This window comes from Pseudomassariella vexata, assembly GCF_002105095.1.
Source record: "Pseudomassariella vexata strain CBS 129021 chromosome Unknown BCR38scaffold_11, whole genome shotgun sequence".
Classification (NCBI taxonomy): Eukaryota; Fungi; Ascomycota; class Sordariomycetes; order Amphisphaeriales; family Pseudomassariaceae; genus Pseudomassariella; species Pseudomassariella vexata.
The window spans coordinates 44,792-68,120 of NW_024467966.1; the positions used below are offsets into that span (position 1 = coordinate 44,792).

At 50.0% G+C, this 23,329-nt stretch overlaps 9 protein-coding genes across 9 annotated transcripts; 4 read left to right on the top strand and 5 right to left on the bottom strand.

The window, feature by feature from the left end:
- Positions 1-597: 597 nt before the first annotated feature.
- On the bottom strand, positions 598-1,612 carry BCR38DRAFT_441325 (uncharacterized protein). Its single transcript, XM_040860767.1, has one exon. The coding sequence runs from the start codon at positions 1,439-1,441 to the stop codon at positions 869-871; it is 573 nt and encodes a 190-aa protein (XP_040712743.1). The 5' UTR covers positions 1,442-1,612; the 3' UTR covers positions 598-868.
- A 6,934-nt stretch (positions 1,613-8,546) lies between these two features.
- On the top strand, positions 8,547-9,801 carry BCR38DRAFT_348766 (uncharacterized protein; the record flags this gene model as incomplete). Its single annotated transcript, XM_040856448.1, has 4 exons — positions 8,547-8,938; positions 9,065-9,141; positions 9,436-9,662; positions 9,733-9,801. The coding sequence occupies 4 exons, from the start codon at positions 8,547-8,549 to the stop codon at positions 9,799-9,801; spliced, it is 765 nt and encodes a 254-aa protein (XP_040712744.1).
- A 2,209-nt stretch (positions 9,802-12,010) lies between these two features.
- Positions 12,011-12,675, bottom strand: BCR38DRAFT_411669 (Sas10/Utp3/C1D family-domain-containing protein; the record flags this gene model as incomplete). The annotated part of the gene is made up of 2 exons (XM_040858597.1): positions 12,011-12,444; positions 12,498-12,675. 2 exons carry the CDS (start codon positions 12,673-12,675, stop codon positions 12,011-12,013), a joined length of 612 nt encoding a protein of 203 aa, XP_040712745.1.
- A 201-nt stretch (positions 12,676-12,876) lies between these two features.
- Positions 12,877-14,850, top strand: BCR38DRAFT_441332 (uncharacterized protein). Its single transcript, XM_040860768.1, has one exon. The coding sequence runs from the start codon at positions 13,360-13,362 to the stop codon at positions 14,746-14,748; it is 1,389 nt and encodes a 462-aa protein (XP_040712746.1). The 5' UTR covers positions 12,877-13,359; the 3' UTR covers positions 14,749-14,850.
- Position 14,851: 1 nt separating this feature from the next.
- BCR38DRAFT_397015 (PDCD5-related protein) lies at positions 14,852-15,664 on the top strand (the record flags this gene model as incomplete). The annotated part of the gene is made up of 3 exons (XM_040857659.1): positions 14,852-15,068; positions 15,127-15,239; positions 15,358-15,664. Exons 1-3 carry the CDS (start codon positions 15,045-15,047, stop codon positions 15,662-15,664), a joined length of 444 nt encoding a protein of 147 aa, XP_040712747.1. The 5' UTR covers positions 14,852-15,044.
- Positions 15,665-15,861: 197 nt separating this feature from the next.
- BCR38DRAFT_487583 (coenzyme Q biosynthesis protein Coq4) lies at positions 15,862-16,764 on the bottom strand (the record flags this gene model as incomplete). The annotated part of the gene is made up of 1 exon (XM_040864173.1): positions 15,862-16,764. One exon carries the CDS (start codon positions 16,762-16,764, stop codon positions 15,862-15,864), a length of 903 nt encoding a protein of 300 aa, XP_040712748.1.
- Positions 16,765-17,083: 319 nt separating this feature from the next.
- Positions 17,084-18,156, top strand: BCR38DRAFT_476473 (uncharacterized protein). The gene is made up of 2 exons (XM_040863039.1): positions 17,084-17,452; positions 17,526-18,156. The coding sequence occupies exons 1-2, from the start codon at positions 17,247-17,249 to the stop codon at positions 17,776-17,778; spliced, it is 459 nt and encodes a 152-aa protein (XP_040712749.1). The 5' UTR covers positions 17,084-17,246; the 3' UTR covers positions 17,779-18,156.
- On the bottom strand, positions 18,086-19,746 carry BCR38DRAFT_487585 (uncharacterized protein; the record flags this gene model as incomplete). The annotated part of the gene is made up of 4 exons (XM_040864174.1): positions 18,086-18,130; positions 18,207-19,362; positions 19,444-19,615; positions 19,668-19,746. The coding sequence occupies 4 exons, from the start codon at positions 19,744-19,746 to the stop codon at positions 18,086-18,088; spliced, it is 1,452 nt and encodes a 483-aa protein (XP_040712750.1).
- A 605-nt stretch (positions 19,747-20,351) lies between these two features.
- On the bottom strand, positions 20,352-22,634 carry BCR38DRAFT_373950 (pantothenate kinase). The gene is made up of 3 exons (XM_040857317.1): positions 22,064-22,634; positions 21,694-21,976; positions 20,352-21,620 (listed from the first exon to the last, which is right to left on the bottom strand). Exons 1-3 carry the CDS (start codon positions 22,391-22,393, stop codon positions 20,737-20,739), a joined length of 1,497 nt encoding a protein of 498 aa, XP_040712751.1. The 5' UTR covers positions 22,394-22,634; the 3' UTR covers positions 20,352-20,736.
- Between the last annotated feature and the right edge of the window lie 695 nt (positions 22,635-23,329).

Genomic DNA, 23,329 nt, shown 5'->3' on the forward strand with positions numbered 1-23,329 from the left:
TGGAGAGGCGTTGCGTACTCCCAAGATTGAGATGAGGTGATCATACGACTTGGTGCGAATGCATCGCGATACCTCTGTCGGTCACAGATAGCGGGTTCGTGTCGTTTCCAGTGTCGTAACTAATTGTATTCCCCGTAGGACACAAGTCTAGGGCTAGTAGTCATACTAGATAACTTGTGCGGATCTGGGCCGCACGTCCGAATGCTTGCTCCTTCCGCCTGCAACCTATGATGCAAATTTGAGCTGGGGAGAACAAAGCATGCGAGATATCTGAGACCAGGAGTAGGTTCAAGGCGCACATTCGCTGAAATGCAAAAGCATAATGGGGTTCTAGGGGAGAAAGCAAGCGTGACATGAAAGATCACCTTGGGGTGCGAAGGAAGCAGCTTATTCGGCCACCTTTCGCAAGTATGAAATATATCGACTGTGGAGATGAGATTTCACCAACAGATCTGAATGTCTCAGCTTGGGAAAGTATAGAACGCCGATGTCGACAATAGGCGATCCCACGCGGAACACTGCCAGGTGCTGGACTGATCTAGAGATGACAGCAAGACGGACAGGGGTCGAGATCACTTTCCTGGCTTGCCTGGGTTGCTTTGCATCAGAGTTGCACGGTGAGATTAGACTATCTCTTACAGTGTATGTGTGGTTTATTATACAGTCAAGCATCTTATGGCTCTGAGGGGTGTAGCGCTGACTAAACCCAATATATACCATAGTCACTGCCATCCAAGCAATGGGGTTTCTTTCCTTTCAAGCTGGAAGTCGACTTGAGTCCAGCGCAATGAGGCGATAACTAAACGTACAGGGTCCTCCCTTGCTGAAGAAATGGTCGCAGCGAAGACCCATCGCATACGTGGACCAGCTACTCGCCCTTATGAAAGGGCGGCTTGGTGGCCTTTTCCTTATCTATATCATCTCTCCTCAGCAACACCTTGGCAACCCATTCCTCGACGTCTCGCTCGGCTTCCTCATCTGTCCTTCCTCCCCCTTCTCCGCCAATACTTTTCCGGGCCAATTGCCTCAAGTCCCCAATGTTTGATATGTCGAATGCCCATGCGAGACCGCCTGTGGCCATAATCCCGAAGCTTATGACATTGAGTGTTGCCAGGCCGAGGGCTTCGACGGCGATGAAGGAGCCGTCTGAGTCGATCTTGCTGACGGGTCCGTTGCTCGGTTGGTAGAATCTCGGTATCGTCGCCCTCTGTTTCCGTACAACGGCTCGCCGCGTGACCAGTGTCGCGAGTGAGAGGAAGCCGGCTCCTGCGAAAAACAGGCCCAGTTGCCGTAATGATCGTTGCGATAGGATGGGTGAGCGTGTGTCCGGTCGGATGTTTGTCTGGGGCGGAGCAATTGTGTCTCTAGGCGAGGATGCCCTAGGCTCTCGGTTGGGGTCGCGATCGTTTGCCATAGTCATAGTCGTGCCGAATGACCACATTGGAATAGAAGTGCGACTCGGCAACGGGCTCGCAGCAGGTCGAATAGAAACCACTTTTCGAGGCTGTTTTCAGAATGACATGACTGGTTCCAGATGGTCCCAGGGTGGCTGGCCAGAACCTGTGTGCAGAATGCAAAACTGAGGTCGGTTGCTGCTGGGGTGGAACTCGATGCCCAGGTCTTGATCTCCGCAAGCTGAGAAAAATCCGGGGTACGGGTACTGAGCCGATCCGGTTAAAGCGGCAGCATTAGTGCTCGCTCTAGTGTTTAGATGAATGAAAAGGCTTGGCGACCCACAACTACACTCCTTCAACGGCAAGGGCTCGTGATATCCATCTGTTTCTCATGTCTCCGCTGGTTCAGGACTATGTCACGCGCATGGGGTCGCGCCATTCGTCAAGCAACTTCTATCTTCTAAGGAATGCGCGACTACTGAACAGTCTTTGTCACCGCTTCTCTGCGGTAAGTCCTCGGTGCGTGCATCCTACAGTGGGAAGAGCAATTGTCCACTTCTGCAGCACACTGGTCGAGGTGCCAAGCAATAAAACCGTGTCCGCCGGCCCGCAAGTTTGGCTTGCAACTATTCCCGGATTATGCCCTATGCACTTGTACTGACTGCAACGACGTGGTTTGTCGAGGGCCAGTGCGAACTCTCGCTCTGGTTCCCTACTGGTGTGAACTGCATGTTTCTCCCTCTCTCCACATATGTGCCTACGTTTATATCCGCGAAGGATGCCGGTACGTTATTTGGAATACCACGCATGTATGTCTCGGTTGATCTGGTCTCTAATCTGTCTTCGCCGAATATTACAGCTTCAAGCCCAGTCTCAAGAAGTTCACGAAGAGGCAGCATGAAACAACAATCTGTTTACTAAAGTCATCATAACTCGCATTTGCTGAAATCAGCACCGAACCTCCTGTAGTGTACTAAGCATCATAACAGCAGACAAGGGGCAGCCCCGAAAAGCGTCCCCAGAACCGAGTTACCCACACAAGCTCACTGACAACTTCTCAGTACTCAATTCATGTCGACTGTCTCTGTGCTTGCACAATCTGTTCGAGTGCCTTATGAACCGTGCGACCATCTGACACTTCAGCCTGACTTGGCACGACTTGTCGTCTAGATTCTCCATGCTTGTTAGAGGTACCATTTTACATTAGCTGTATCGGTATCACGATGGTGGTAGGCGAGGACTTGTCTAGATTGACCTTCCTCGACCAATCCTCATTGTCCAGCAACTCCTGGTTGACGTTCCATGTGTCCCTATGATCTGGCATGCCGACGTACATGACTTGGCTCAACAGCAACAGACATGGCCCAACCAAAATAAGGGTGATGTCGCACCAGATAGCCTCAGGCGATATGTGGATATCATCACCGAAGCCGGCAGGTAGGCCTTCTCTCTGAGTTGGAATTTTCTCTGTCGTAGCTCTGAATATCCATCAGGCTTTTCAGTGCCCCTGAATATGACGCAGAGAACCTCGAGGCCTAGAGGTGGTGTGATTATGTCTATGGCTGCGGATAAAGAGGCATCAATGACCTCCTGGCAGAACCTACTGATGAAAAAATGTCGTCGCTCTTCAGACATACTGGGCTATCTGAGAGAGTCTGGAAGGTTCTGGTTGGTTGGGAGAACCTGACGGCTTCGTAATAAATTTGCGAGGGGCTCTCTGAGTGGTCTTTCTCTAGGATACGATTCGCCATCTGCTTGATCAGGAGACTCCGGATACAGGTTCCTCAGCGCTGTGATGACGCGTTCATCTGTAGAAGTCGAGGTATTAGCGACAACTTCTGATAGCCTGTATCGGAATACGTAAGATGCGTCTTGACAAGTTTCAACGGATTTCCATCACTGATCAGACGGAAAGAAACCCGGGAAGAAGGCCACGAGGGTTACTCCCGCTAAGATGTGACTTTACTCGTGGTGGTATATGCATCTAGACTGGCTGGTGGAGAGTACTCAAAGAGTGTACTGGGGCGTAATGAATGAAGCGTTGAAGAATGCAGCCACCCGATCTAGGTGGCTATGGATCTCGAAAAGCCCTTATACCACAGGGGATAGGCCAAAGAGAGGTCCCTAATATTCGCCGTTGGCTTCAGGGAGTATCCCCTTCGGGCTTCATGCATTATAGTAAGCATTAAAAGGATATAACGCTACATGTTTGGGTGGTGTGGACGTTCTCGAAGCAAACTATGCACTGTGCTCGGAAGACCTGGCTTCCATGGAACGCTAATAACTAGGTTGTCATTGGTTTTGCTTGGATTACAGGAGTGGAGGACATGTTCATCAGATCACTAGTTACCTTCTTGGTGTTATGAGACTTTCAAGTATGTCGTACCGTCAAATTAAGAACTAAGATGAAGTAGCCGATATTTTATTACTCGAAGCTAAGAACAATGAGGCTTCCTGTTAAATCATGTCGATTCAGTGAGCTATAAACCCCAGATTTCCTGGCAGTCACGGCGAGGACTAAGTGTTTCAAGTAGCACCTCTTCTGTGCTCACCTAGGGTGGCTGCTTTTATGTCACAAGGGAGAACCAAGCCCCTAGGCCAATAGACAAAAAGATTTAGAATGCCAGTGGATCACTAACATTTGGTCCCACTAACGGCTATATGCAGCACTATGTGGCTCTGTGATCGCCAGCGCTGTGACACAGGGTTTTAAATATGATAAGGCCAATGACCGTAAAGAAGAAACACCAAGTTAGTGTCAGATATTCATGTATCTTGCTGCGTGACCTTGATATAACGGTAATATTACCCCTCCGTGATATAGCTATAACCTTCAGCTGAATTTGCTATGATAGATGTAATTTATTATTGTTCTTATAGTTCTGCTCTACAGAAGGATCTTAGCTAAGTCCTAGTGGCTGGTAATCTTAGTCTGGTTAATCAAGTACCCCCTTAGGCGACTACCCTAGCTAGGAACTGTAGAGCCCCAAGGATATAAGACTTATTATGCCTTGAAGTAGACTTCTATTCAGACTCTTCTCTTGTCATGGGGCTAGACCTATTTTAGGGCAATGAGGCGCTTGGGCTATATCCAATCTAGTAGCTCTAACTACGGGCGCCGTACTATAAGTTACGGCAGCTTCCTATTCTTGGCCTTCCCGAAACATCAGACCATCCTCGCGGCGGAGTAAGTCACATCTCGAGGTAGTCGAACTACGGGCTAATCCCTGTAGTTACTCGCATGCTGCTGCCCCTGCTGAAGCATGCCTTTCCCACCCTTGCAAAAGTTCCAGTACTTCCGCCTAATATGGCAGGGATTGTCGACGCGTGTTTTTCTGCCTCAAATTTCCTGGATAGTGACTGGAAGAACGAAGTCGTCCGCGCCGCCTAAGACTTGGTTGATGTAGTGACGAATCAGTATGTGCGAGCTTGTCTTTACGTCAGGATTCGGGTTAGGTGGCTAGCAGTGGCATGTTCTTCGCTCTTGATAGAGAGCCGATCAAGTCTCTCCTATTCCTAGCAGGCCCGAAATTGAACGGTTTTACGACGTATATCATATTGAAAACCTAGGAACACATTAACCTCGGCCTCCTTGCCATCGCGTATTAAGCGATGGAAAACCTGACTTCAACCTTACGCGGAGATACTTCGACTTTAGGAGAGGCCTATAAGAACCAGGCGTTATGTCTCGACGGTAGGATTTGCCGTTTCGAGGGAAGATTCGCGGAAGTAAGCAAACTTTTATGTCAGTGTGTACAGGTCGAGTATCTGGCCGGAAGGGCTTTTCTGCATCTTGCGGCAGTGTTATGTGAATTAGGATAACACGACTAAGCCATACAGACGCTAGGGCGTGGAACCAACCCGAGATCTACGAGGCGAGTAAGACTAGCCCTTACTAACGCCTACCTAATACACGCCATGGTTGAATACAGGAACAAGCGACAGATTTCCTATCTCGTAACCCCCCACCCAGACTTTGTTCCAGGCCCTTTGGGAGGCCGTATGCCTATACCCATGAGTATCTCGCCGAGTACTGATGCTAGACCGGTTCAGTGTGGTAGCTAGCCTTACTATCCTGTTATATCTAAATAGAGACGTCGAAGTGGCTATCCCGGCCTAGCGACAAGCTATAATTGCCCTGAAAGAGTGTAGATTAGAGATGGGTCACACGGATATAATTATTACCTACCTAACTAGTAAGCTCGAAATTAGGCGTAGTAGCTCACCAGAATCGGTACAATTGGAAAATAAGATAAGACCGTTCTTTACAAGGACCGGTCGCCAATACTACTTTACCGGTTTAGAATCCTTATAGCCTAACGCTGTTAGAGATTAGCTCGAGGCGTATAGGCGTGAGATGATCATTAGCTAGTCCCTCGATGAGAATCTACTAGTGCCCGGTGTATTAGTCAGAACACCTTATTTGTGATTAGTTGTTTTAGAACTAAAGGACGTTAGCTGTGCACGGGGCGTATAACGGGTGATAAAGATGTCAGATAAAGATGATATCTCTAACCTGACCTAACTAGTAAACCTGGTAATATGTCGCGAGTTTCTGGCGGTTGCAGGTTCGTAGCAAGAGCTGGTCTTATCAGGGTCTTTTTGACCCCCCTCTTGCAGAGTATCCTGTCCACCAAGTCTCTCTTCACCTTCTTTTCACTAAGTTAGTCTCATTTGCAACAATTATTAGGCCTGAAGGGTAAAGTCGCCTCGCTACGATAGATTTCTCCCGTGACCTAGTCTTTCGCATACCCACAGCTAATCAATCCTCAGGCGATGAGCAAGCCCACTTATTGTTTGGTCATCAAAGCGAGTTGAAGAGTGAGAAACACATCGACTTGGTGGTGTTATTGTCGGGCGTGGGGGAGGAAGCAAATTGAAATGTTGAGACAGCTGTACTAGGCCCTCCTTGTCGAAATTTGTATAGTTGAATCGGGCATACATAGGCAAATATTCACAAGAAAAGGTTACCTGATGTTTCCAAGTCTTTACTCAAGCTCTCTTGCCTCCTAGTGAGTGCTTGGCCATGTCCTAGCCTAGTGTTACCCGGCCACAGTAAAGAAGAGAGCCTTACCGAGTTCCAAGACAAGCCTTGCACAACTTATTTTACAGGTGCTAACAACCCGACCCATACACAATTACGGCGAAAAAGGCTGTATTGAGAGTTAAAGCCGTTGTCTCTCTTCACTTGAGCCACCTTACAACTTGTGACGGTGCCGGGGTGGGTGTATTCCATACAAGTGAATTTATCATGAAAAAAAGCAAGGGTAAGCCTCTAAAGTGTTAGTAGAGCTTCAATAGTTTCAGGACCTAAGCTATATGTATCTTTCTCGCTTCTACTATATTAAAACCCCGGTAGATCGCTTTTCACAAGAAAAGCTATATTCCGATAGTAATTTCTACTTAAATATCGCAAAGAACTACGACCTACACGATGTAGAGGAGATAGCAAAATAGTCCCTACGATTAACGTATAGGAAGAATCTAGCCCATGACAACATAAAAAGCCGGGATAAGCATATGTCACAGTATTGGCGATTGTATAGCCACATAGTACTCTGTATATCACTTAGTCCGACCAAATGTCAGTGGTCCACTGAAATTTTAGATCTTTTGGTCCATTGGCCAGGGGCTTGGTCCTCCCTCGTGATAGCTTAATAAAATCTTTAATACCTTTCGCGTAATTAACGGGCTCTGGCCAGAAGAAATAATCGGTAACTACGCCTACTACTTTACGCTACACTACGATAAAGAGATATACCATTATTTCACTTTTATATTGACTTAGTGACAGGGCTTTTGGTTGTTGTTTTTGAGTTTTCAGATGAATTATGTAAGCTTGTTTTTGAAGGTATTTAAGGACCTGTGTAGGTAGTTATTCATGGAAAGAAGAAGAAAAAGCAAGCGGCCAAGTCAGTAGTAATTGATTCCTTTCGCCTGTTAAGGCACCAGGTGTTTTGATGACCTGCTGAGGTCTTGTTCTGTTCCTCGTGCCTGTTGACGTACTTTTATTGTTCTAGTCGATCTGTTCCGGCCTGTTGAGGCCCTATTCTCTTTATGTCTAGAGGCAGAGTCGATTGTTCGTACCTGCTGAGGTACTTTTTTATTCCTTCCACCTCCCGGATAGTAAGGTCTTCTTGAGAATCTTGTTGTCCGTTGCCATCATCATCGCACCTTGGGCCTGCGGGCATTTACTGCCCGTCGTCAGTATACTAGGTGTGGTTAGACGTCGTATATACTAATCCTAGCTTGCTCCTCTATTTTGACGCCGACAGGATTAGGTTTCTAGAGGACTTCGCCCCGGCTACTAGCGAGCGGGATCGTACCTTAATCGAGAAAGCTTTTGACCTCGGGCAGATATTTAGCCAGGTATCGGATACGGAGCGGCGCTTAGCGATTAGGGGGAACCTCCTATAGGTTAGTGTTATAATCCCTTCCTTCAGGACTTTTCGGGAGAGTATAAAGTACTTTTCCGTTATTACCCGAATTATAAGGGACCTCATACTACGCTATGATCCTATAGCAACACCCCTCAGGAGCTCGAAGAGTAGGCAGCGTATACCGGCCCGGACTAATCGCTCGCTAATGGCTTATTTTATTATTAGACTAAGCTAGTAAACCCTATCATCGAAATTAGCGAAGGGGGAGTTCTAACCGGTCGTTAGTCCGTTCTCGTGCTATTAAGCGTACCAATTGTTCCTTCTCGTTCCTCTACGGCCGTTTCCCTATCTAAAATACAAGGATACGCTAAGGGTAGACTATAGGGACGAGATTATTTCTGCCGTTCGACCTGGCTATTGAGCCCTAGCTTACAAGCGTGCGAAACTGCTAGATTCCAGAACAATCGAATCGAAGAGGGCGCTGCTCGCCAAGTAGACGAGTCCACCCCGATATACGAGGACATTTCTGCCGAGGGAGTCACATTAGTGGCATAGCATCAATCAAGGAGATCTGTAATATGCTTGCCCTGTCGTAGATCGGATCTGAGCTAGTGATGAGCTAGTGAGAAAAAGGCGGGGAAGGAATCAGCCACTCAACGCTCCTTCTGCAACCATAAATAGACGACGTCTAACAACAACCCAGCCAGGCCCGCTAGTTGACGGTAAACACTACCTTATTTACCAACTCCAACAGAATCGGCACCTCTGAGTTATGGCTAAGGTGAAATACTCCAAGTCAAAAACGACTGCCAAGAAGTTGCAATCTACCTTTACAAATACAACCACAGCTGCGGCGACTCCCCCCAACTGGCCGCCCTTCAAGCCAGCTCTACCCATTGCTGCACTAGATCTCCAGCCGCCAGTCCCAGGCTACGCTGATAAGATACTCGTCGCTCATAACTTCTTCCCCAAATCACTCTGCAGGGACTACGTAACTTTTCTCAACACCCTTCCTCTGATCACCACACCGGGTCGTCCTAAGCGAGGAGAGGCTGTTCGAGTGAACGACCGCTATCAAATCGACGATGCCCGCTTTGCACAACGCCTGTGGCTCGAAACAGGGCTCAAGGGACTCGTATTGGATGATTCCGTCAAGCACCTCTGGTGAGCCAGCCTTATTTACCTTTTCCACCCAACCCACCTTCCCATGATTGTCAAGGCTTCTATTGTAGATGTCCATGTTTCCATGCGTTCCCGCAAGACTGAGAGGAAATTGCTGACTTCTAACAGGGGCGGTGAACCGGTTGGGCTGAACCCAAGCATTCGTATATATCGGTACACCAAAGGTCAATACTTTGATGCCCATTGTAAGTGAAGTCTTTCTCATCATGATATTGTCTTGTCCGGAGTCGAGGTTTATTTGATAAGCGGTCGAGCGCGTGGTGGCCCGGCAAACCATATATTTAATAGCCGGTTCTCGCTATTTCTTATCATCGCCTGTTCTATTTTTGACCTTCCGATCCAACTGGGATTGGGATGCTACAGTATATCGTTGGTTTGGTTATATGTTCCACCTACCGCTGCGCCTATGCCAACAGGACTTGATATTATCACCAACGACTGAAAAAGTACTGGTGCGTTAGAAGCTAACGCAACTCTAGACGATGACTACAACCTGGTCACTTTGCCGTCTACGACCGAGCCTTCGGGTACAAACACCAGGACGGTGTGGACCATTTTGCTGTATCTAACCTCAGCCGCTGAAGGCTGCATAGGTGGAGAAACAGTGTTTTACCCCCATGATCGAAAGGTAGCCAAGGAGGAAATCGCAGTTGGTCTAGAAACCGGGATGCTACTCCTCCACAAACATGGTGAAGACTGTTTATTGGTATGTTTCCAACCTTTCGATCTACAGTTCCTGGATATTATGCACTTTACTGATCAGCTACGTTGTCCAGCATGAGGGTCGCGAGGTATTGGATGGTGAAAAATGGGTACTTCGCACGGATCTGTGCGTGAGGAGGTAGCTGCAAGATTATGCACCTATCTCTGCTTGCATATTGAGACGTGATCGTATTTTACAGGTGTTGGCTGGCAGTCGAGGCTAAGCACTTGTGTTGAAATATTAAGACGACGACGACTGAGAGCACGTTGTACACGTACTTCAGGCCACTGTTGCATATAATATGTTGCATATAATCACACTCGATCTGATATGATCTGTGTTAGGCCTTCGAGTGGTCTCGAGATGCCGAGTCTTATTCGCGATCGTCGGTCGACCTTGGCGTGCATGAGCCCCCATAGGCTGCATTCCTACGCTGATGCGGTGCAGTGGGGCATCGGTGTGATCTTGTTGCATCCGGTGAGTCCAATATCATGCCGGAATAGAGTTATTCAGAGCACGGGGGGATCTCAACGATGCCACTGGCGATGCTAGTCGGGTTTGCCGCTTGTCCACTGACCATGGAGGCTTCGATGGCATATTTCTTTCTATAGGCCTTGCACCTCCATCAGAACCACGAACTCAGGCATCCGAGACAACGAAAACCTCCTCTCCGTGGGTCCGGTCTTGAGCTCTTGCCGCAATGATGTGGGGTATTCTCGGTCTCTCTTTGGGCAAAATTTCGAGACCACAATACAGAAGCGGCAACATTCCTACTAGATCGTCCCAAGAAGACATAGCATGGTGCGGAAATATCGCAGTAAATCCATACTGTCCTGCACCTCTTGCTTCTTGACTGGAAGCCTTTTTCATCGTTGCAGGAGCTTACACAATCTTGACGTCTTGGCAAAATATATTTGGGCGAAGAAAGTATGCATCGTGGGATTTATACAATCATATCGATATCACTCATTGGCCATGCTCGTAAGATCATAATAAACAAATTTTGCTAGTCGAAACTGGGTCTAGAATTGTAGAGCGGCCAGAGTTTCAGCTCTGTCGATACTTCTGGTTTTTGCAAGGAGCGTTAAATTTGTCAACCGTCCGAACTAGCAACTTCTTGGCTACTATATTACTCGGAAAGATCCTCGAATGAGTAGCAGATGAATTCTCCGCATGGCAGCTACGAGTATCGTCGCCGCGAGTTAAATAGATCAGTTTACTGTACCTCCGTGCGTATGTATGTATCTCTTCAGGATGACTAAGATGCCCCTGTTTCGAAGGTATCGTTGATGCAGTCAACACTCCATGGTATTCAACTTGAAGAAAAGAAGGAGAACTTCAAGTCCACTATCCATATGGAATAAGAAATCTCTGCACAAACGTTCAAGGCATCATCTAAGTTTACATCTCGACGTTGACGAACCGTGAGGTATCCAACAACGCCCTCGGGGCGTTTTGAAGCGCTCGTAAACGAGCTCGAGGCCGTGATTTACATATGCATGCAATGAACCAATAGGTGTATTTGAGTTCCGATAGGCTTGGAGTTCGTACTTGATACTGTCCCGCCACTGGAAAATTTAGATGCAAGCAACGACGGTATGATCCGAGGAGATTCGAGGAGAGTCGAGAAAAAGTCAAAATCAGAAACAAGGAGTCGACTCATTGTATATGCTTTGAAATACTCATAGTATCGCATCGATCTCGAATCATGAATATTAAATATTTGTTTTCTTTCCTCATCTCATATTGATTCTTATCTGAGGGTCACACATGTGATTGAATTCAGAGTTTTGCGAACCTGACTTTAGCTAATAGTTAACAACGACAGCTCAGTTATGAATCGACACATATTACTCATCTAGCTAAGCCCTTCGGTGTTTGCAACTTGGCTATTGAATCTACAGGGGAGCAACAGCCATTAACAGATATTTTTCTTGCCAGCGCAATATTCAACTATCCAAAAGCCCATTTTCATCCAGAAGAGTCTCGTCTGGACAGTCAGGGCCATCTCATGGATATCATCAAGTGGCTACTACGCGGCCACTTGGCACCTTGAAAGACGAGAACGAGAATTGGTGCTTCGTGGCAATAACTCGCGACGTAGGTTTCGCAACGGGTTAAGGTAATACACTCGGTCTCACGACTTGACAAATAATATCTTGGTGTCTGTTAGAAAATAGGATGTTTAGCGTTCAAGCCATCCCAACAAGGATGCATGCCATAAGCAGCAACGAGTTTGTGCTACTGACATTTAATCCTGGTTCCACCTGGACTCCTAAACTCCGATCATGCATATCTTGGCCTTACGCGAAAGCAGAATGGGTATCGAGTGTTTCCAGTGTAGTCGGCTTTCATTTGGAGTCCTTCATGGTCTTTTTTGCCTGTTTTCTTTCTTTATTCTCTCTTTTGGGCTTTTTTCCCTTCTTCAATTCCTTGCTCTTTGACTTCTTCGCTGGAGGAGGACTGGTCTTCTCAGCAGAATCCTCGTCAGAGTCGCTCGAAGAATCCGACTCGTCAGCCCTGCGCTTGGCTCCAGCCTGCGATGCCATAAAGGCAGACTTAGCTTTCTCCTTGGCGATCATCTCGGTGAGCTTGGTGTTGACCTCCTTATTGTCGGCAAGGTCAGATCTGATGAATCGGATTGCGGCCTCCTTATTTAGGGAATTCTCGGGCTTGGGCGGAGGGTTTTCGATGTTCTTGATCTTGTCGAAGTACTGGCGCACTCGCGTCAACTCCTTGAAGATTGGATACTCCTTTGCGTTAACGCCATTGAGTCGCAGCACGGCTAGAATTTAACGTTAGAGCGCTTTCGAAATAGAAGAGACTAGACCATCGTACAGAACAACATCGACTCCAAGGCATATGTCACTAGCACGTATAGCTTAGCCTTGTCGAGCAAGGGCAGCTTGGACGATACATTAGGCACGCTCGCAAGTATCGGCTTAAGAATCTCTTCGAGATTGTCGATTTCGCCATCGAGGCGCTCCAATCGCGGCAGGATGTTGGTGACGTCCATCTTGGCTGGCCAGGCTCTTTCATACCGATGAGAAATGGAATGATGTCCAGATGTCGCCGCTCAATGTCGTCGCATTTCCTCGAGATCGTACAAAAGAGGGCGGTCGCATCCGGCAGAAAGGCATTTCCACGAAGTGGGGCCTAGACCGTGTTGAGGCTGGCCAATGATTGTGAACGCATATCTCGTTCTTGACCGGTGGATCGGGTCAATTTAGCAGCAGAAAAATGTCGTCGTCAACGACGAGCCGTCACAAAAGCGATTCCGCAGTCTATGACATTGCAGACCTCCAACATTTAAAACACTAACGACTCTCCTTGGCATTGCCTTAAGCACATACGGCTTGCTGAATCTCGCCTGTTTATTACTCTCGCAAATACCTCGTCTCTATTTCTCCTCCCCCCCCCCCCAAATGATTCAAGTTTTTGCGGTAACTTGATCCCGATTGCGCTAAATCGCACGCGTCTAGCTATCTCGATGCGAGAGCTATGAGACACCACACATAGCCGACAATCATTCAATCTGTCTTCCCATCTTTGCCGAACGCCCCTTTCGCGGGCTTCCGCGCGAATACCCAGCAGAACCACACGATGGAGTCACGATAACATCTTCGTGGGCCGGGGGGCCAGTAAGCGCCTGTCCGCCGTAGCAGTAGCGAGCCATGGAATTTTCCATTTAGATCCTCCCATGTACTCGCCTCCGTCCATGAAGTGGACCAGGAACACGCCAAACACCAGCACAAATATCCCCTTTTACAGACCACCGCCGGTAGTGCTGCCACCCGATATTCGCGAGGAGTCGAGACCGGCAGAGAAGGTCAGAATGACTTTGCCCGCCGAAGGCTCGGAAGAGTACCAAGAAGTCCTGGCTTCTCTCAGGTTGTCAGATAAGATTCATATCATGGGCTTCACCAGAGAAGCCCGCTATATCACATACTGTCTGGCAGGCACTCCCGAGCTGCCACCAGCTCAGCTGTTGGCGCAACATCCAAACATATTGACCAAATGGGGTCGGGAAGGACGGCAATTGACGGTGTATACACCAAAGGGACCCATGCCTTCTCGCGATGTCATTATGCCCAAGTATATAGGACCACCGCGTGGAACCTCGCGAAATGCCACCGAATTCACCAGGCTACAACATATTAGTAACCTGCTAATCAGTACCTTTGATGGTTCAATATACACCACTCTGTTACACATGCGGGATTATATCGATCAAGACACCACAATATGTCTTCTCAATGAAGGACTCGGCGTGGTGGAGCATTTGAATGAGGGTATTTTCACCGACCCAGACACTCGACCGAACTATGTCTTGGGCCACGTGGATTACATGCTAGCAACAAAACGACAGATTGGTGATTTTTCGATGGATCTCAAGGCACCCGGGAAGATGTACCTCACAGCACTGCCGAGAGAATCACCAGGCGAGTCTCTGGTGTCAACTCGGCCTCGCGTCGTCGGCCGTGCGCGAGCACAACATTTGATCAAGCTGTTGTGCCAGACTCCTGGCTTGGACGCAGGTGGCTTTCCAATGTCCTTGTTTCTCCGCCAGAAACTCCCCTCCATGGTTTTTTCGTCACTTACGGACGCAATTTCTGTGGCGTTGGGTTGCCAGTACGACCGCATCAGTACCAGTCCGTACGCTGTGGGGTTGTGGCATGATCTGCTCGACGAAACGGTGACTGTTATTGCTTCCCTCCCCGAGTTTAAGGAGCATCCAGATGCGCTTGAATATTTTACCGGACGACGCTTCAAAGACGACCTTTTCGCAAAACTAAGGAACAAACGAGGCGCCAGCACATGGATCGCTCGGGTTCGGACGGGAATGCAACTGCCAATGCCATATCTAAATGGGTGGTTTGTCAAGAAGGCGAAGGAGAATGGTGTGCCCCATTCAGCTCACAACACGCTCATGTCGATGGTTCGAACGAGACACGAGGCTAGAATGGAAGAGCTCAAGGGCCAGATCCCCATGTACGTGTATAAGACGGACGGTGACCTGACTAACCCCGATGAAGACGGGCAGAACATGGTGCCCATTCGCTATGTATATATAACGAAAAACAAATAGACCAAGGGCTCCTCAATTGTTTAGACGGCGTCATCAAGAGGGGTTTGGAAATACTCAAAACTGCTCACGTACGTTTGTAGAAGATAATGCCTTACTTTTAGCACTTGATTGACTCTGTCTCACTTGTAAAAATAATCATTTCTGATGTGGAATGATTGACCCCCGATCTCATAGGCTTTCAAATTGGTAACATCTCTCCCGATGACCCCACCATAACTTTTCATACCCAGTGCCTGAAGTGTACCTCCAATAACTTGGCAACCCACAACTTCGACACCTTTCGAAGACGACACATCATGGCGGACGCGGAGCTAGACGCAGTAAGCCAACAATCTCGACTATCGCTCCGTTACAATTACTGAAGAGAACGACTCCTAGATCAGAAAAGCGCGCCTTCAACAGCTCAAGGCGCAAGGCGGGGCAGGTAGCCAAGGCGGTGCGGGCGGCGGCCCAGCAGGACAAGGCCAAGGTCAGGAACAACAGAAACAGCAGTAGGCGCATTCACTCTCTCTATCCACGTCTCTAAATTTCTGCTAATCCGGGATTTTACAGACAGGAAGGTATGGTCCAGTTAAACGAATAAAGCAGGCTGGACGGACGAAACGAAAGAATCGAGACTAACACTGACAATCACCACTCCACAGCCGAAGCCCGCCAAAGTATACTAAACCAGATCCTCCACCCCGAAGCGGCGGACCGACTGGGTCGCATCCGGCTCGTCAAGGAGCAGCGCGCGACCGATGTGGAGAACCGACTCATTATGCTGGCACGGACTGGGCAGCTCAGACAGAAGGTCACAGAGGAACAGCTCAAGGAGCTGCTGAATGCCGTGGCGGATACCAAGGAGGAGGAGAAGATTGTGGTCAGTCGACGGAAGGGGTGGGACGATGATGACGATGATCTGTTTGATCTGTAGGGGCAAGATGGCAAGGCAGACGGGCAGAAAAAGTAATATGCGACGCGATGCTTTATCTTGACGTGGAAAAGCACGAAATGGCATGGCATTGACATGACGTTATTCGGAGGAGTCTATTGAGTTGGTTATGCTACACACATTGTACACATCCGTCACCTTACAGCCCACTTGCTCCATTCTCAGATCTGCCACTGCCCTCACGCAACAGCCGGAGCAGCAGGATTCCCATTCGCCCTCTCCTTCGCCCTCCTCTTCTCCTCACGTTCGCGCTTCCGTATATCCCTTAAATCTGGCGGCTGCTCAATCCCCAAGCGATCCCTCAACTCTTGCACATCCGTCTCCATCTCTTCCTCCCAATAAATGTTTATGACCTCCTGGCTCTTCAGCCCATTCTTGACCGCCCACGGCCCATACACATACCAAAACCGCGCCCTCTCGACCGGCTTCATCGTCCCAACGGCCAATAGCGACAGTCCCGTCATAGGCAACAGCGTATTCGCGAACTCAAACGCCTTGAGCGCCACCTCGCCCTCACGCACGATAGGCAGCCCCGTTAGGGCATGGTAGAAGTCGTGCGACTCCCGGTACCGCTGCATGACATATGCGCATTCCTCGTCGTCGATGTAGCGCACGTCGGCGCGGGTATCGGGGGACACGCCCTCGCGATCGAGCCACGCTACGTAAGTCCCGCCCACGGTGTTAGTGGGTAAGCTGCGCAAATAAGGGAGGTTGAGCGACTGCGAGGTGATGCGGGGGCGGTCACGCAGGATACGGCGGCCAGTCAGTGAGGAAAGCATCGCCCGGTGGAGACGGTGAATGAAGTAGGGCGTTGCGGTTGCTTCGCCCAAGGCGGCGATCAGGTCGCCCCGGTGGGGGTCCCGGAGGGACAGGATGCCAGACCCGAGAGCGAGAGCGGCGCGCTCGAGGCGCGTTAAGGGTACGTGGCCTGGGTAGTTGGGGGGTGGGCGGTTGAGGACGGAGAAGGTTGCATTGTGGGAGTGGGATATTGAAGTTGCTATCGTAACTGCGGGCAGGAATTGATATGGATGAGGGATGGGTTTGCGGAGAAGAGTCCGTAGCGGAGTTGTGGGAGCTTTCATGACTGTGGTTTCAGCGAAACTCAAAGCATTCCTTTGCCTCAAAGTAGTCCTTTTTGATAGACCGTGTTGTATGATAGTGAAATTAGAGTAGTTCCATCGCAGTCGTACGAGCTCGTCACATTGAACTTCTGAGCTCCAATCTGATTTCTTATCGTGATCCTGGTAAGTGAATACATCTTCAATGCAAATAACCATGGTGGCATATCCCCCACCCGCTAGTACCGGTTGCTCGGGTCTACGAATCACCGGCGCAGCTGACTTGAAAGTGGCGTATAATTGGCCACTTGCACCTCCTCCCCCAGAAGTTTTTCCAGGGTTCCTTAAAGCCGGGGACATATTCCATCTTTCAACTCTTCTATTACTCCCCACTCATCGACGTCGAGATCTCTTCACTTCTTCGACAAATATCACAACCTCTGTACTCTCTCTCAGTCAACCAACAAACCAAATCACAAACCAAATCACCACACAAATAAATCACTATGGCTCGCAACCGATCCGCAGGCCGCCCCGCGCCTCGCCCTGTCGCCCGTCCCACCGTAGCCCCCAAGGCCGCGCCCACCCAGCAGACCCGACCCGCCGCGACATACGCAGCTCCGACGCAACACGGCCCAGGCGCCGCGGCACCTCCAGCTGCGCAGGGCTCGCAGGGTCCCGGTCTTTTCGGCCAGATGGCCAGCACTGCTGCGTAAGTCCCAGCAGCCTCTTCACTTTCATCCGTTTTACGCCAACGGCCAAAGCAAGTACTAACCCCCCTTCAGCGGTGTAGCAGTCGGATCCTCCATCGGCCACGCAATCGGCGGTTTCTTCGGCGGCGGTTCCTCCGCCCCGGCTGAGGCCGCTGCTCCCGAGCAGACTAACGCGCAATCGCAGAACTCGCAGTGGGGCAACAACTGCGCTGGCGCTACGACGAACTTCACCAAGTGCATGGACGATAACCAGGGAAACATGCAAATTTGCGGATGGTACCTCGAACAGCTCAAGGCTTGCCAGGCTGCTGCTAGCCAGTACTAGATGCTTAATAGAAGGGGAGTGTATGGTGTTGGGCTGCGTAGTGGATGAAGAATGAACGACGTGCATGAACACGTAGTTCGATGTCCTTGGACGAGCAATCTTGCACATTGACGGTATAGGGCCGGTTCAAGAAAAGTGGAACGCATTGTTCACCGAGCACCGAGTAGAGGATTTGGAGGGAGGGTATTACGATTAAAAGAAACTCCTACCAAGTGTACAACATGATCAACCTATCCGTTCCCAGATTGCCACAATAGTTTCTCTTGTCCGTCTATATGCTGTGGAAACGATCCGTCTCATCACGCATTTAGTCAGTCGACTCGTCCTCATCTCTGCGAGGCTCGAAACTCAACTACGAAATGTTAATAATCCATCCTCATTATTCGAGTTGAGCACCCGTGTCATGTGGTATTTTAGTTGTAACTTACCGAATTCCCATTGTAGAACTGCGGGTCGCGTCTCCTATCATTCTGGTTCTGGAACCCCCTAATCCTCTGCCTCGCCGCTCCGCTTCCATCCAAGTTATCTAAGGGCACCTCTTCATACTGCTGTTGCTGCTGTTGCTGGTGCTGGGCCTCCCTTCCTTCCCTACCCCTGAATAACAGTCCAGGAAGCCCAAACAACGTAGCGACCATGGCATACACAAATGCCCACCCACGCCACAGTATGTTCCCGCCCTGCGCCGCGTATGCAGCCGCAAACCGAACCTTGGGGATCAGCACTAGCGTTGCGCTGGGCGCCAGACCCAATGACAGCAGCGTCTGACTCTCCTCAGACGGCTCGATTGCCTTGTTAGGCATTGGCGTCAGGACGACCCGGAACGTGTAGGGGTTATCGCCGTCGGAGCGATTCTCGTCGATCCACTTCCGGACGTCGGACTGAATCGTGCTAACGCTCGGGAACTGGGTGCGAAGCGTTGAGCCGTCTAGCAGACGGACCTGCAAGTTGCAATTGGCTCCGCTACTGCCACGGGTCGAGAGAGGGATGGGCGGTTCAGTTGCGGCAGGACTGGCGCCGGCATCGTCGCCATCCTGCGTCGCGTTCAGGAGGAGTCGTGCCTGTTTTTCCAGCGCCTCGCGCTCCTTGCGTTCGCGTTTGTCGTCCTCGATGCGTCGGAGGATGCGCTGTCGCTCGTCGCGTTCCTCCTGTCGGCGCTTTTTGAGTTGTTTAGCGTAGCTTGATTCTGCGGTCGCGGGAGCCGCAGCGGATTCTGCCTCTCGACGTTCCTTGGCCTTTGCAGCTTTCTCGGCCTTGGCTTCCTTTGCTTGCTTATCTGCTTCGAGGCGCTTCGATCTTTCGTGGAGCATGGCTTGCACTTGCGGATTTTCCGACAGAGATGCCGATGGTAGAGCTGACGCTACGGGCTGGGGAGATGCTGACGAATCATTGCCATACAAGTCGTGACTGTCCTCTTGGATAGGCTGTTGTGTAGCAGAGACAGACGATGGCTGGTTTTGCGCAAGGTTTTGAGGCGCCGGAGCGTGTGACGGTTGGATAGAAGGAGGTTCAAGTGCTGCTCCGAGTCTCCGAATGAATTCCTCCTTTTGTGTCCCGGCTGTAATGTAGTCCCTGAGCTGCCCGTTTCTATACAGTTCTTTAGTTTGCCGTCGAATCAAAAGACTACCATTGCTAATTTCTTAGTATTTGCTGAATGAAATGACATACCGAATCAAGATCAAGGTAGGCTTGCGAGGGACGGGAAACATGGCCTCAAGATAACCTGCCTCCTCTGACCCAGCCTTTAACCGCAAGGCCACGGTTTGGCTTTCAACGTTACCCTTGATGGAGTCGTCTGTCAGAAACTCATCCTCCCATTGCTGGCTCTCATCTCCCTCGTCTGTATGCTGGTTAGCGAGGGGCACAGCAGATCCGGATATGATGGAAAATACCAGTCACGAAACAAAGGACTTGTTTAGTCTGTTGGAGAGCAGTGGCGATACCTTCCTGCAAAGTGCCTTGGAAGAACATGCTGTCTGATGATGTGATTCAGTAGTAGGTGTTGTGAAGTTGAGAGCAGCGCGCTTAATAGCTTGGTGCTACTCAAGCTTTGAAGATGCTGAATTAGTTAGAAGCTTGGGCAAACCCTGTTCCGGATCGACACTTCTCCGATGGGAAAGAAAGAATTTAATTGCAACGAAACTTTAAGTCTTGAAGAGCCAGCATACTACAAATTTCGGAAGATGGAAACCAACTGGTAGTGCAATCTAGAATCCTGCTTACCGTTGAAGTTACTCACGCTCGAACTCTTGTGGAGCCCTTTGACAGCTAGCTATCATGCAATCATGCGATGGTAATCACTTAACCACTATTGCACCTATGCGATTTCAAATGAGCCTAACCTAGTTGTCTATAACCGCGGGGCGCACATCGTAACCTGGGAGTATACATCTCGTCTTGACGCGTATGCAACTTGACACCACCCGCATATTCGGTGGTATGGTGTTAGTGATGTGTTCCAACAATGTAATAGTCTCCTGGCCGGAAAAGAGCGTGACCTACCTCTACAGCAGATACCTGGACTATTGATGGCCTTCCTTACCGTATCGTTATCGCTCCTAGGGAACATATAAATGTGCAAATGTAAATTTAATCGTCTTCGATTTCTCATCCATGTTAAAATAAGGATAAGTTCCGAGGTATGGGACAAAATGTTGGCTTTGATGAAGCTCCCCGCGCCACTTTCGATATATAGCTTCAATCCAAGCACCCCCTCCCTACCTCTCCTCTTGAATATCAGATAAACGCGGCAATCGTGCGGCACTGCGTAGTAATATGATATCTTAACCAACCCCCAAAGCCCCAAAGAATGCTCTAAATAAGTATGCTTGAATGGATGGATATCTACGCCAATATCTTTCAAGCAATATGCACCATCTGCAATTCCTTCTGCAGAATTGCACGTCGCTAAACGCCATTTCACGATTGTTGTATCCATCTCCACGGGCCTAGAGCGGGCGTCTAGTATACAGCTTCCTCAGCACCCACCTCGTCCCCATCAACGCGTTCCCTCATCCTCGCCTCCAAACCCTCGGCCGCCTCCTCGAAACTGCCTCGACGGCCCCAATTCCGGGGCTGCCTCTTCAGAAACGCACCAACGGCACCCAAGTACCCCTCGTGCCTCAGGAAATACGCCTGCTTCTCCCCCTTGCTCCAGAACTTGATGGCGTAGCTGAGTGTATTCATGGTCTGCGGGTGCCCCCGAATAAATGACCCGCCAAAGTAGATATGCGACAGGTTGTGGATCTGGCTCTGCAGATAGGCTATCTGGCCGATGTTATTACTTATAGCGTAGAGTAAAGATCGTGAGACATCGGAGGCGGAAAAGCGCGATTTGATTGCCTCGGAGGTGGATGTGGTCGAAATGATTTGGGCTTGTGGGCTAGAGGAGTGAGAAGTTTGTTCGTGATCATCACGGTTCGACAAGCCGCCACTATCCTCTGCTTCGGATTCAGCTTCGCGCTTCATGCGGAAGACCTTGCCGAAGGAGCTGGCGATGGTGGTGCTTTTCAGACCGATCTTGCCGTAGTCGGTGCCGTAAATATCGCCGACGAGCATGTCGACTTTGGCGTTGTCACCTTGCGCGGCCATGTCGAGCATCTCGTCGAAAGATTCGGCCGGGGTGAGCAGAGACAGGATACCCCAGAGGGTGCCGCCGCCGAGCGACGTGCCCCCGACCCGCTCATACGTCCTTGGGCCCGAGACTTTGAGGATGCTGACTCCTGATCCTATGTTCACGAGCATGTACGGGTATATGTTGTCTTCGGGCTCGGCAAAGTGCATAGGGTCCGTCTCCGAGTATGTGAAGACTTCCCGTGGTATCTCGGTGATGAAGAAATCGAGTCCTGCATCCGGCATGTGTCAGTCTTTGCGCCGGTCGCACGTGTAGAACTTGCTGCCAGCACCGCAAGCACGTACCGATGATCAAGCACTCCATCTCATCCTCACGCAGCACGTCCACTCCGAGCCGCTCCCTAATCTTTTCGTAGAACTTGTATGCGCCGCCACCCGTGGCCATGACGTACAGGGCGCCGGGTTTGGACCCATTCAAGGCCCATTGCTTGTCCTTCAGGTGCCTCATAAACTCGACACAGTCGTCGATGCGATCCGTCTCGAAGCTGAGGAAGTTGAGCCGACCGCCAGGTTCGGTCGAATGGGCTTCGCGCGAGAAATATACGAGCTTGGCCAGGGAGCCTCCGATCTTTTCAGCTTTCGTGTCAGCGAGCTAAAGCTGGGGCAGGAACTGGGAGGGCAAGCCATTCAACAGACAAACAAACACAGAACCTACGTCTACCGCGATGTGACTAACCACCGCCGTGTGATTCGGAAGCCGGATGTCCTTGGTTTCGTGGGCGCTGGACCCAACGGGCGAGCCATTGATGCCCCCCGCCGGCGTACCTGGCCCGGGTGTTGTGTCGACGATGAAGGCGCCCTTGACGTTGATGCGCACCGAGCCGGGATGAGAAATGGTGCTGTCGATCTCGGCCGTGTTGGTTATTGTCCTCGGTCTTCGCGCGCCGCTCTCTATAAACAATTCTCCGTCGTGCTGCTGTACTGGTGCAGTCTCCGTCAAATTGACCGTCGCCGGTGCCTCGGCTTGGTACTCGTCTCCCGGCATGGCGGGGTTAATCGCACTTGGGCACTTGGGACCTTGATAAAATTGATTGCGTAGGCACAGCAAGCTTCTGGCTCAGAAGCCCGAACCTGAGGAAGTCCTGCTTACGGCGGCATGAAGAAATTGGTACGAGCGTATTAAATCGCACGGCGAGATCGGACCTAGGAGTACAAATCTGTTCGCAATCTGTCTTGGGTCTGTATTTAAGTCAGGTTGCTCTTGCGCCAAAAGTGGGATGACTCCGGTCGCAAGGAGAGCCTGGGCGCATTGAAAACCTGGATTGAAAACCCTGGGAAGTACCCGCCTCTCCTCCCCCCTCTCCCCCAAAGTGGACTCATGAATCGGGTTTGCTATTATCGACCAGCTCACTTACAAATGACGCAACAACAATCATCTTCATCCACCCGAGGCTCAACTGTCTGATTGTTCCTGTTGGGCGGCTTTGGAAACTGGACTCCGGGGCCGCATAGCTCAAACTCTATTACCCCTGGGCGTAACGCGGCATTCGCAAACTCTGCCTCCTTCCGAATCAAAGTATAAGAGGTCTTGACTTTCCAATTGAGGCAACTTATACAAGTTGTATTGATGCTTCTCCTTCTGTGTCGCCATGGACGGCTGTGGCTGCCGAACATACGTACGATGGGGCTGCCGCACCCGTTTGACGTGTGACAATTCGCCTGGTTGCCTGGCTTCAAATAGACTGACATCATTTTTAAGGTCACCTGCAATTTGTCATACAGCATTCGTTCCGATAAATTTCGGACCTATGCGGACTTGGTGAAGGGTGAGTACTCTGTAGGTCCACAATGCTCCCTCCAGATATCAATGCACAACTTCTGCAACCTGCAACCCGAACCACTTAGAAGTGTTTGTGCTGTAAGAACGTGCAATGAAGTATGGGTTTAATAAGTTACAACATTCACGGCACGGCATTACCAG

Excerpts from the sequence above, each read along its gene's own strand:
- BCR38DRAFT_441325 (XM_040860767.1), bottom strand. The coding sequence starts at position 1,441 with ATGTGGTCATTCGGCACGACTATGACTATGGCAAACGATCGCGACCCC.
- BCR38DRAFT_441332 (XM_040860768.1), top strand. The coding sequence starts at position 13,360 with ATGTACTCGCCTCCGTCCATGAAGTGGACCAGGAACACGCCAAACACC.
- BCR38DRAFT_476473 (XM_040863039.1), top strand. The coding sequence starts at position 17,247 with ATGGCTCGCAACCGATCCGCAGGCCGCCCCGCGCCTCGCCCTGTCGCC. Across the intron at positions 17,453-17,525 it reads CAGATGGCCAGCACTGCTGC|CGGTGTAGCAGTCGGATCCT; the intron begins GTAAGTCCCAGC and ends ACCCCCCTTCAG.
- BCR38DRAFT_373950 (XM_040857317.1), bottom strand. The coding sequence starts at position 22,393 with ATGCCGGGAGACGAGTACCAAGCCGAGGCACCGGCGACGGTCAATTTG. Across the intron at positions 21,977-22,063 it reads TTAGTCACATCGCGGTAGAC|ATCGGAGGCTCCCTGGCCAA; the intron begins GTAGGTTCTGTG and ends AAAGCTGAAAAG. Across the intron at positions 21,621-21,693 it reads GATGGAGTGCTTGATCATCG|GACTCGATTTCTTCATCACC; the intron begins GTACGTGCTTGC and ends TGCCGGATGCAG.